The sequence below is a fragment of the Oncorhynchus gorbuscha genome, linkage group LG14 (assembly GCF_021184085.1).
Source record: "Oncorhynchus gorbuscha isolate QuinsamMale2020 ecotype Even-year linkage group LG14, OgorEven_v1.0, whole genome shotgun sequence".
Lineage (NCBI taxonomy): Eukaryota > Metazoa > Chordata > Actinopteri > Salmoniformes > Salmonidae > Oncorhynchus > Oncorhynchus gorbuscha.
The window spans coordinates 4,352,688-4,364,873 of NC_060186.1; the positions used below are offsets into that span (position 1 = coordinate 4,352,688).

At 42.7% G+C, this 12,186-nt stretch overlaps 1 protein-coding gene across 1 annotated transcript in view; it reads left to right on the top strand.

Annotated features, from left to right (window-relative positions):
• Nucleotides 1–12,186, top strand: part of LOC123995854 (thyrotropin-releasing hormone-degrading ectoenzyme-like) — a gene marked incomplete at its 5' end in the record, with an annotated part of 45,973 nt that overhangs the window by 10,158 nt on the left and 23,629 nt on the right. Inside the window, 2 exon segments of the mRNA XM_046299534.1 lie at nucleotides 41–148; nucleotides 10,420–10,587. Coding sequence (XP_046155490.1) covers nucleotides 41–148; nucleotides 10,420–10,587 — 276 coding nt within the window.

The following is a 12,186-nucleotide window of genomic DNA, read 5'->3' on the forward strand; positions in this document are numbered from 1 at the left end:
CCTCACACTCCCTCCCTCTCTCACTCTGTCTCATGGACAGAGAGCTGCAGAGAGAGGTGATCATGCTGGCATGTAGTTTCGGGAACAAACACTGTCACCGCCAAGCAGTGTCGCTCATCTCTGATTGGATCTCCAGCAACAAGAACAGGTACAGAAGACAGCATCTAAATGACACCCAGTCCCCCCCCCCCTCCCCACACACACACATGGAACAGTTGAGCTAACGTAGGCTAATGTGATTAGAATGAGGTTGTAAGTAACAAAAAAATAAATCCCAGTACATAGACATATCTATATGGGCAGAAAGCTTAAATTCTTGTAAATCTAACTGCACTGTCCAATTTACAGTAGCTATTCCAGTGAAAGAATGCCATGCTATTGTTTGAGGAGAGTGCACAATTATGGAACAATATTGAAAATGTATTAATAAACCAATTAGGCCCATTTGTGCAGTCTTGATACAACATTTTGAGCAGAAATACAATGTTCATTGGATCAGTCTAAAACTTTGCACATACACTGCACCTGTCATGCAGGTGAATAGAGGACATAATACAGAGTTTTAATCCAGTAAAGTAAATACAATCAAAAAACACAACTTTCACCAGATCTAATGTGACAAACTGGAGATTCATTTGAACATTTCCACAGCAGGTTGCCTCAAACTTGAACCAAACAGACTCAGACACCTGCTTCAGGTCACGCAGCATCTGAGGACAACAGATTTGGGGAAGTCATTTTAGGCACAAACAAAGCACGGTGAATCCTTATTTAAATCAGTTCACCACTGTATAGGGAGAAATAGGGACTCTTTCAGAAAAGGATCCGGAACAGAGTGCGGGAAGACTAAATGATTGATTAGGGCCCAGGAACAGCTGGGACCAGGAACGGTTGAGACTCACACATAGCTGGACATAGATAGGAGGACAGATTCACTTGGATAGACAAGGGAAAGAACCTAATAAGACCAAGCAGCTCTCCTCTTTCCTCTTCAGATATCACCAAGCAGCTCTCCTCTTTCCTCTTCAGATATCACCAAGCAGCTCTCCTCTCTCCTCTTCAGATATCACCAGAGCTAGCTTATCCTCTCCTACATTCTTTCAGATATCACCAAGCAGCTCTCAAAGTGTTTCCTCTTCAGATATCACCAAGAAATGCATCTCCTTGTTTCAGATCCTGAGCTACAGGCAGTTAGATTTCTCATTTTAGGCAGATATCAAAAAGCAGCTCTTATTTAAATCAGTTCAGATATCACCAAGCAGCTCTCCTCTTTCAGATTGGTCAGATATCACCAGAGCAGCTCTCCTCTTGGGCCTCACAGATATCACCAAGCAGCTCTCACACTTACTCTTCAGATATCACCAAGACAGATTCACTTGGAAGACACTGGTCAGATATCCTTACCAAGCAGCTCTCCTCTTCCTCTTCAGATATCACCAAGCAGCTCTCCTCTTTCCTCTTCAGATATCACCAAGCAGCTCTCCTCTTTCCTCTTCAGATATCACCAAGCAGCTCTCCTCTTTCCTCTTCAGATATCACCAAGCAGCTCTCCTCTCTCCTCTTCAGATATCACCAAGCAGCTCTCATCTCTCCTCTTCAGATATCACCAAGCAGCTCTCCTCTTTCCTCTTCAGATATCACCAAGCAGCTCTCCTCTCTCCTCTTCAGATATCACCAAGCAGCTCTCATCTCTCCTCTTCAGATATCACCAAGCAGCTCTACTCTTTCCTCTTCAGATATCACCAAGCAACTCTCCTCTTTCCTCTTCAGATATCACCAAGCAGCTCTCCTCTTTCCTCTTCAGATATCACCAAGCAGCTCTCCTCTCCTCTTCAGATATCACCAAGCAGCTCTCCTCTCTCCTCTTCAGATATCACCAAGCAGCTCTCCTCTCCTCTTCAGATATCACCAAGCAGCTCTCCTCTCTCCTCTTCAGATATCACCAAGCAGCTCTCCTCTCCTCTTCAGATATCACCAAGCAGCTCTCCTCTCTCCTCTTCAGATATCACCAAGCAGCTCTCCTCTCTCCTCTTCAGATATCACCAAGCAGCTCTCCTCTTTCCTCTTCAGATATCACCAAGCAGCTCTCCTCTCTCCTCTTCAGATATCACCAAGCAGCTCTCCTCTCTCCTCTTCAGATATCACCAAGCAGCTCTCCTCTTTCCTCTTCAGATATCACCAAGCAGCTCTCCTCTTTCCTCTTCAGATATCACCAAGCAGCTCTCCTCTCCTCTTCAGATATCACCAAGCAGCTCTCCTCTCTTCATCTGAAAGAAGCTTATAGTCACACTCCGTTTTATAGCTCCTTTTTACAGAGAAGAATGTCCCATTGTTGAATCCCAGTGGGCCTGACATAGATTTGTGTTCTGCACGTGTTCGGCACGTTGGACAACCTTGCCAATATCGATGTTTCAAACGCCAAGTGTCCATTGAAACAGAATATATCCCTTGTCTAATCCCTCCACCTGTTGCTCTCGGCAACACAAACAACAACATCCACAACAATGGCCCCCCACCTCTACACAGACGTGTTGATAACAACACTCTCTTCATCTCCGCTATGATACAAACATCCCTCATTACACCCTACAAGGTCTGATTGGTTCTCTGTATATTCCTTCAGGAACACTGTCTAATGATCCAGGATCTGATTGGTTCTCTGCATATTCCTTCAGGAACACTGTCTAATGATCCAGGGTCTGATTGGTTCTCTGCGTATTCCTTCAGGAACACTGTCTAATGATCCAGGGTCTGATTGGTTCTCTGCGTTTTCCTTCAGAATAATACAGAATAAACTAAGATAGGACGTAGTGAAGATACTGTATCTGAGTCCATTGATGTCAGCAGTACTGCCCAACACACTGTATGTGTGCACTGAACGCATGTGAGTGAGTTGAAAACACAAAATCTTCTGTTCGTTGGTGAGATGGACCATGGATGGCAGATAGCTTAGTGCTTAAGAGCGTTGGGCCAGTAACCGAAAGGTTGCTGGTTTGAATCCCTGAGCTGACTAGGCTGAAAATCTGCCGATGTGAGAATTGGCCTGTGTTGACTTCTAACATTATTATTATTTTTTAATTTAAGTCCGTTAAGAACAAATTCTTATTTTACAATGACGTCTTACCCCGGTCAAACCCAAACCCGGACGACGCTGGACCAACTGTGCGCTGTCCTATGGGACTCCCAATCACGGGCCGGTTGTGGTACAGCCTGGAATCCAACCAGGGTCTGTAATGACGCCTCTCAGCACTGAGATGCCTTAGACCGCTGCGCCCCTCGGGGAGCCCCAAGACACAGCGGTGAAAGGTTGGAAAGAGACTAGTTGTATCTGTCTATAGGCCCCGTAGCCTCTGATAGTGTACTTAAAAAACTCCATGCTCCCAAATGGCACCCTATTCCCTTTATAGTGCACTACTTTAGACCAGGGCTGGCACCCTATTCCCTTTATAGTGCACTACTTTAGACCAGGGCTGGCACCCTATTCCCTTTATAGTGCACTACTTTTGACCAGGGCCCATAGGGGAATAGGGTGCCATTTGGGATGCAGACCAAGTCAAAAACTCCCCATCTTAAACCATAAGCTCTTCATAAAACCCCACTGCCCTCGCCACATGGCTTTATGATCAAGGCAGTAATGTGTGACGGCTGAGCTCAGCAGTGTTAATGTGGAACGCTCATACCTGGTGTGGTCCACATCTTCCTGTATCCTCCTCACACTATCTCCATCTATAAAGAGGAGAGAGAGAGGGAGGGGGAGGGAGGGAGGGAGGGAGGAGGGAGGGACAGAGAGAGAGAGAGAGAGAGAGAGAGAGAGAGAGAGAGAGAGAGAGAGAGAGAGAGAGAGAGAGAGAGAGAGAGAGAGAGAGAGAGAGAGAGAGAGAGAGAGAGAGAGAGAGAGAGAGAGAGAGAGAGAGAGAGAGAGAGGGAGAGAGAGAGAGAGAGATGCATATATATAGAGAGAGATACAGAGAGAGAGAGACAGTGAGAAACATAGAGAGAGAGTCACCTTTCACTGTAAAAACACTGACACTTGGTTTCCTAAAGTGTAACCTGCAGTGATTTAACCTACAGTAGCTCTTGTACCAGGGAGAGCTGCCAGTAGAGCTCTTGATCTGGCGCTCTGCTCTCTCCGTCTCTGTTTTACCATCACTACATCATCCATCATTTGTAGAGTCGGAATGAAAGACTGAATGTGAATATTAGGGAACATCGTGGCCTAGAAAGTTAATTATTTCCGTCATCGTTGTGAAAGACTGCATGGAGAGAGAGAGCAGTAATTGTGTCTTTAGTCATTATGTCTCTGTCTCTATCACACTTTGACCACACACTAGGTAATTCAGGATTTTTGGAGGGGGGGGGCTTTTTCCACAAGCTGCATTTCTACCTTAGATTGCGTTGGGGAAACTATGCTAGAGTGTAGATTCCCGAGGCTCTCCCAAACCCCCTGTGTGCCATGGACCCAGTCAGCAGAAGTGTTTTGCTCAGTAAGGTCTTGCTATAGTAAACTTTCTCCAAAGCCTTGATTCCTCTCGAGAGCCAGAAAATGTCATGCTCTCAATCTATTGTAGAAATATAGTGCATGAAAAGCCCAGCGTCCCATGACACATCATTATGGATTTTCAGTTTTTTTTTACTACAGCCTGAGAAACAGCTAGACTTTTCCCGGTTCAATCCCCAGTCCAGTCATTATAATAGGAACCCCTATCTTAGGCTTGGATTTCAGGATGGACAAGATACTTAAGGACCGTTAAGTTATCGGTGGTGCAGGACATGTCTGCTCAGTATGACTTTGGGTTTTCACTACAACATCACAGGGACGCAGCCTGTGGACGCAACTACAACATCATGACCTGTGGACCCTGTGGACGCAACTACAACATCATGGACCTGTGGACGCAACTACAACATCATGGACCTGTGGACGCAACTACAACATCATGGACCTGTGGACGCAACTACAACATCATGGACCTGTGGACGCAACTACAACATCATGGACCTGTGGACGCAACTACAACATCATGGACCTGTGGACGCAACTACAACATCATGGACCTGTGGATGCAACTACAACATCATGGACCTGTGGACGCATCATGGACCTGTGGACGCAACTACAACATCATGGACCTGTGGACGCAACTACAACATCATGGACCTGTGGACGCATGGACCTGTCATGGACCTGTGGACGCAACTACAACATCATGGACCTGTGGACGCAAACTCATGGACCTGTGGACGCAACTACAACATCATGGACCTGTGGACGCAACTACAACATCATGGACCTGTGGGACCTGTGGACAACTACAACATCACACCTGTGGACGCAACTACAACATCATGGACCTGTGGACGCAACTACAACATCATGGACCTGTGGACGCAACTACAACATCATGGACCTGTGGACGCAACTACAACATCATGGACCTGTGGACGCAACTACAACATCATGGACCTGTGGACGCAACTACAACATCATGGACCTGTGGACGCAACTACAACATCATGGACCTGTGGACGCAACTACAACATCATGGACCTGTGGACGCAACTACAACATCATGGACCTGTGGACGCAACTACAACATCATGGACCTGTGGACGCAACTACAACATCATGGACCTGTGGACGCAACTACAACATCATGGACCTGACCTCATGGACCTGTGGACACAACATCATGGACCTGTGGACGCAACATCATGGACCTGTGGACGCAACTACAACATCATGGACCTGTGGACGCAACTACAACATCATGGACCTGTGGACGCAACTACAACATCATGGACCTGTGGACGCAACTACAACATCATGGACCTGTGGACGCAACTACAACATCATGGACCTGTGGAAACTACAACATCATGGACCTGTGGACGCAACTACAACATCATGGACCTGTGGACGCAACTACAACATCATGGACCTGTGGACGCAACTACAACATCATGGACCTGTGGACGCAACTGGACCTGTGGACGCAACTACAACATCATGGACCTGTGGACGCAACTACAACATCATGGACCCTGTGGACCTGTGGACGCAACTCATGGACAACATCATGGACCTGTGGACGCAACTACAACATCATGGACCTGTGGAACATCATGGACCTGTGGACGCAACTACAACATCATGGACCTGTGGACGCAACTACAACATCATGGACCTGTGGACGCAACTACAACATCATGGACCTGTGGACGCAACTATCATGGACACGCAACTACAACATCATGGACCTGTGGACAACTCAACATCATGACCTGTGGACGCAACTATAACATCACAGGGAGCAGAAACATCATGGACCTGTGGACGCAACCTGGAAGCAACGTTTCAACAAACAACCTCTTAACATATTGACAACATCACCTGTGGAGTCACCCATGAGGGTTTTTAACATGTTAATAGATGGACACAATCAGGTACAGGATTCAGACAACCTGATTGGTTATCAAATCATGGACGTGTTGGTTGATTTTTACGACGTCACACAAAATACAGTCCTGTATTATTTCTGGGTACTTTGAGCTGAGACAAAAAACGCGTTGGTCTGACATGCTGATGCCGTTTTCATCAATGGAGCATCGAAAACTATTTTTTGTCAGTTAAAAACAAATGTAATTGTGCTCAACTCACAACAACCCCCCAGGACATTTTAACATTAGCATCGCCATTGAAGCAAAACAGTCCATTTCTAAACGCTTTCATTTCGTGTTTTTTTTTACCTGTGTGAGTAAACTATAGACACACTATATACAGTGACTTGCGAAAGTATTCGGCCCCCTTGAACTTTGCGACCTTTTGCCACATTTCAGGCGTCAAACATAAAGATATAAAACTGTATTTTTTTGTGAAGAATCAACAACAAGTGGGACACAATCATGAAGTGGAACGACGTTTATTGGATATTTCTAACTTTTTTAACAAACCAAAAACTGAAAAATTGGGCGTGCAAAATGATTCAGCCCCCTTAAGCTAATACTTTGTAGCACCACCTTTTGCTGCGATTACAGCTGTAAGTCGCTTGGGGTATGTCTCTATCAGTTTTGCACATCGAGAGACTGAAATTTTTTCCAATTCCTCCTTGCAAAACAGCTCGAGCTCAGTGAGGTTGGATGGAGAGCATTTGTGAACAGCAGTTTTCAGTACTTTCCACAGATTCTCGATTGGATTCAGGTCTGGACTTTGACTTGGCCATTCTAACACCTGGATATGTTTATTTTTGAACCATTCCATTGTAGATTTTGCTTTATGTTTTGGATCATTGTCTTGTTGGAAGACAAATCGCCGTCCCAGTCTCAGGTCTTTTGCAGACTCCATCAGGTTTTCTTCCAGAATGGTCCTGTATTTGGCTCCATCCATCTTCCCATCAATTTTAACCATCTTCCCTGTCCCTGCTGAAGAAAAGCAGGCCCAAACCATGATGCTGCCACCACCATGTTTGACAGTGGGGATGGTATGTTCAGGGTGATGAGCTGTGTTGCTTTTACGCCAAACATAACGTTTTGCATTGTTGCCAAAAAGTTCAATTTTGGTTTCATCTGACCAGAGCACCTTCTTCCACATGTTTGGTGTGTCTCCCAGGTGGCTTGTGGCAAACTTTAAACAACACTTTTTATGGATATCTTTAAGAAATGGCTTTCTTCTTGCCACTCTTCCATAAAGGCCAGATTTGTGCAATATACGACTGATTGTTTTCCTATGGACAGAGTCTCCCACCTCAGCTGTAGATCTCTGCAGTTCATCCAGAGTGATCATGGGCCTCTTGGCTGCATCTCTGATCAGTCTTCTCCTTGTATGAGCTGAAAGTTTAGAGGGACGGCCAGGTCTTGGTAGATTTGCAGTGGTCTGATACTCCTTCCATTTCAATATTATCGCTTGCACAGTGCTCCTTGGGATGTTTAAAGATTGGGAAATCTTTTTGTATCCAAATCCGGCTTTAAACTTCTTCACAACAGTATCTGGGACCTGCCTGGTGTGTTCCTTGTTCTTCATGATGCCCTCTGCGCTTTTAACGGACCTCTGAGACTATCACAGTGCAGGTGCATTTATACGGAGACTTGATTACACACAGGTGGATTGTATTTATCATCATTAGTCATTTAGGTCAACATTGGATCATTCAGAGATCCTCACTGAACTTCTGGAGAGAGTTTGCTGCACTGAAAGTAAAGGGGCTGAATAATTTTGCACGCCCAATTTTTCAGTTTTTGATTTGTTAAAAAAGTTTGAAATATCCAATAAATGTCGTTCCACTTCATGATTGTGTCCCACTTGTTGTTGATTCTTCACAAAAAAATACAGTTTTATATCTTTATGTTTGAAGCCTGAAATGTGGCAAAAGTTCGCAAAGTTCAAGGGGGCCAAATACTTTCGCAAGGCACTGTAGAGATGGAGCATGTTCTGCCATTGATAAAAAACGCAACCCATTTCTCTAGTTTAATATATAAGTATAGTAGTATAATGTCTACAACATTATTGTGCCTCGCTGAGATGTGAACCCCACAAACAACGTTTCTGTTCCAAGCTAATATACACTCTGTTTACACTCTGTTTAAGGGCTCTGTTCAACGCTAATATACACTCTGTTTACACTCTGTTTAAGGGCTCTGTTCAACGCTAATATACACTCTGTTTACACTCTGTTTAAGGGCTCTGTTCCAAGCTAATATACACTCTGTTTACACTCTGTTTAAGGGCTCTGTTCAACGCTCTGTTTAAGGGCTCTGTTCAAGCAAATATACACTCTGTTTACTCTCTGTTTAAGGTCTCTGTTCCAAGCAAATATACACTCTGTTTACTCTCTGTTTAAGGGCTCTGTTCCAAGCAAATATACACTCTGTTTACACTCTGTTTACACTCTGTTTAAGGGCTCTGTTCAACGTTAATATACACTCTGTTTACACTCTCTGTTTAAGGGCTCTGTTCAACTAATATACACTCTGTTTAATCTGTTTATAAGCAATATACTCTGTTTACACTCTGTTTAAGGGCTCTGTTCAACGCTAATATACACTCTGTTTACACTCTGTTTAAGGGCTCTGTTCAACGTTAATATACACTCTGTTTACACTCTGTTTAAGGGCTCTGTTCCTAGCTAATATACACTCTGTTTACACTCTGTTTAAGGGCTCTGTTCCTATAATATACACTCTGTTTACACTCTGTTTAAGGGCTCTGTTCCTAAGCTAATATACACTCTGCTAATATACACTCTGTTTACACTCTGTTTAAGGGCTCTGTTCCAAGCTAATATACACTCTGTTTACTAAGGGCTCTGTTCAACGCTAATATACACTCTGTTTACACTCTGTTTAAGGGCTCTGTTCTGTTTAAGGGCTCTGTTCTCTGTTCAACGCTAATATACACTCTGTTTACACTCTGTTTAAGGGCTCTGTTCCTAGCTAATATACACTCTGTTTACACTCTGTTTAAGGGCTCTGTTCCAAGCTAATATACACTCTGTTTACTCTCTGTTTAAGGGCTCTGTTCAACGCTAATATACACTCTGTTTACACTCTGTTTAAGGGCTCTGTTCAACGCTAATATACACTCTGTTTAAGGGCTCTGTTCAACGCTAATATACACTCTGTTTAAGCTAATATACACTCTGTTTACACTCTGTTTAAGGGCTCTGTTCCAAGCTAATATACACTCTGTTTACACTCTGTTTACACTCTGTTTAAGGGCTCTGTTCAACGCTAATATACACTCTGTTTACACTCTGTAAGGGCTCTGTTCAACGCTAATATACACTCTGTTTAGGGGCTCTGTTCAACGCTAATATACACTCTGTTTACACTCTGTTTAAGGGCTCTGTTCCAAGCTAATATACACTCTGTTTACACTCTGTTTACACTCTGTTTAAGGGCTCTGTTCAACGCTAATATACACTCTGTTTACTCTCTGTTTAAGGGCTCTGTTCAACGCTAATATACACTCTGTTTACACTCTGTTTAAGGGCTCTGTTCCAAGCTAATATACACTCTGTTTACACTCTGTTTACACTCTGTTTAAGGGCTCTGTTCCAAGCTAATATACACTCTGTTTACACTCTGTTTAAGGGCTCTGTTCCTAGCTAATATACACTCTGTTTACACTCTGTTTACACAACACTGTTAGATAGTCAATCTATTTGACTTCTCTGAGGATTCTGGTCCGCTTGGTATTGATTTGTTAACCTTTGTTTAATCAGGGTAAAAATCCTTTGAGGTTAGAAATGATAAAGTGAGGAAGAGCTGAAAAGAAACCGACTGACACAAACAGCAGGAAATACTGAATACTAATGTTATTGTAGTAGTTTAAAGGAGAATGGAATTGGTAATGTAATTGGTTTGTGTGTGTGCCTGCTTGTATGCGTGTTTGCGTGTGTGTGGTGTGTGTACCCTTCCCTGCAGGATCCCTCCCAACGTGCGTGACATAGTGTACTGTACAGGCGTGTCTCTGATGGATGAGGACGTGTGGGAGTTCATCTGGATGAAGTTCCACTCCACAACAGCCATCTCAGAGAAGAAGGTTCTCCTGGAGGCTCTCACCTGCAGCGACAATGGCTTCCTGCTCAACCGGTGAGTCATTTGTAACAGCACTGTATTGTTCCCTCACAGGGAAACAGAACTTTATTGTTCCCTCACAGGGAAACAGAACTTTATTGTTCCCTAAACAGGGAAACAGAACTTTATTGTTCCCTAAACAGGGAAACAGAACTTTATTGTTCCCTCACAGGGAAACAGAACTTTATTGTTCCCTAAACAGGGAAACAGAACTTTATTGTTCCCTAAACAGGGAAACACAACTTTATTGTTCCCTCACAGGGAAACAGAACTTTATTGTTCCCTCACAGGGAAACAGAACTTTATTGTTCCTTCACATGGAAACAACTTTCTGCTCAACCGGTGAGTCAATATTAAATAACTTTATTGATCCATCACGTGAAATTTCACAACAGCTTTGTGCTCAACTGGTGAGTAAACCACATTTCGCATCTCCTGGCTTCCACACATAGCCTACAAGCTGATGCAGTCCTTCAGAGCATCTACAATTCAAAAAGTCAGAATAAATCCATGTAATATAGTCTACACCATCACAATAAATCCATGTAATATAGTCTACACCATCACAATAAATCCATGTAATATAGTCTACACCATCACAATAAATCCATGTAATATAGTCTACACCACCACAATAAATCCATGTAATATAGTCTACACCACCACAATAAATCCATGTAATATAGTCTACACCACCACAATAAATCCATGTAATATAGTCTACACCACACAATAAATCCATGTAATATAGTCTACACCATCACAATAAATCCATGTAATATAGTCTACACCACCACAATAAATCCATGTAATATAGTCTACACCACCACAATAAATCCATGTAATATAGTCTACACCACCACAATAAATCCATGTAATATAGTCTACACCACCACAATAAATCCATGTAATATAGTCTACACCATCACAATAAATCCATGTAATATAGTCTACACCACCACAATAAATCCATGTAATATAGTCTACACCATCACAATAAATCCATGTAATATAGTCTACACCATCACAATAAATCCATGTAATATAGTCTAAATCCATACACCATCACAATAAATCCATGTAATATAGTCTACACCATCACAATAAATCCATGTAATATAGTCTACACCAACAATAAATCCATGTAATATAGTCTACACCACCACAATAAATCCATGTAATATAGTCTACACCACCACAATAAATCCATGTAATATAGTCTAATATAGTCTACACCATCACAATAAATCCATGTAATATAGTCTACACCATCACAATAAATCCATGTATAAATAAATCCATGTAATATAGTCTACACCACCACAATAAATCCATGTAATATAGTCTACCTACACCATCACAATAAATCCATGTAATATAGTCTACACCATCACAATAAATCCATGCAATATAGTCTACCTACACCATCACAATAAATCCATGTAATATAGTCTACCCACACCACAATAAATCCATGTAATATAGTCAATAAATAAATCCATGTAATATAGTCTACACCATCACAATAAATCCATGTAATATAGTCTACACCACCACAATAAATCCATGTAATATAGTCTACACCATCACAATAAATCCATGTAATATAGTCTA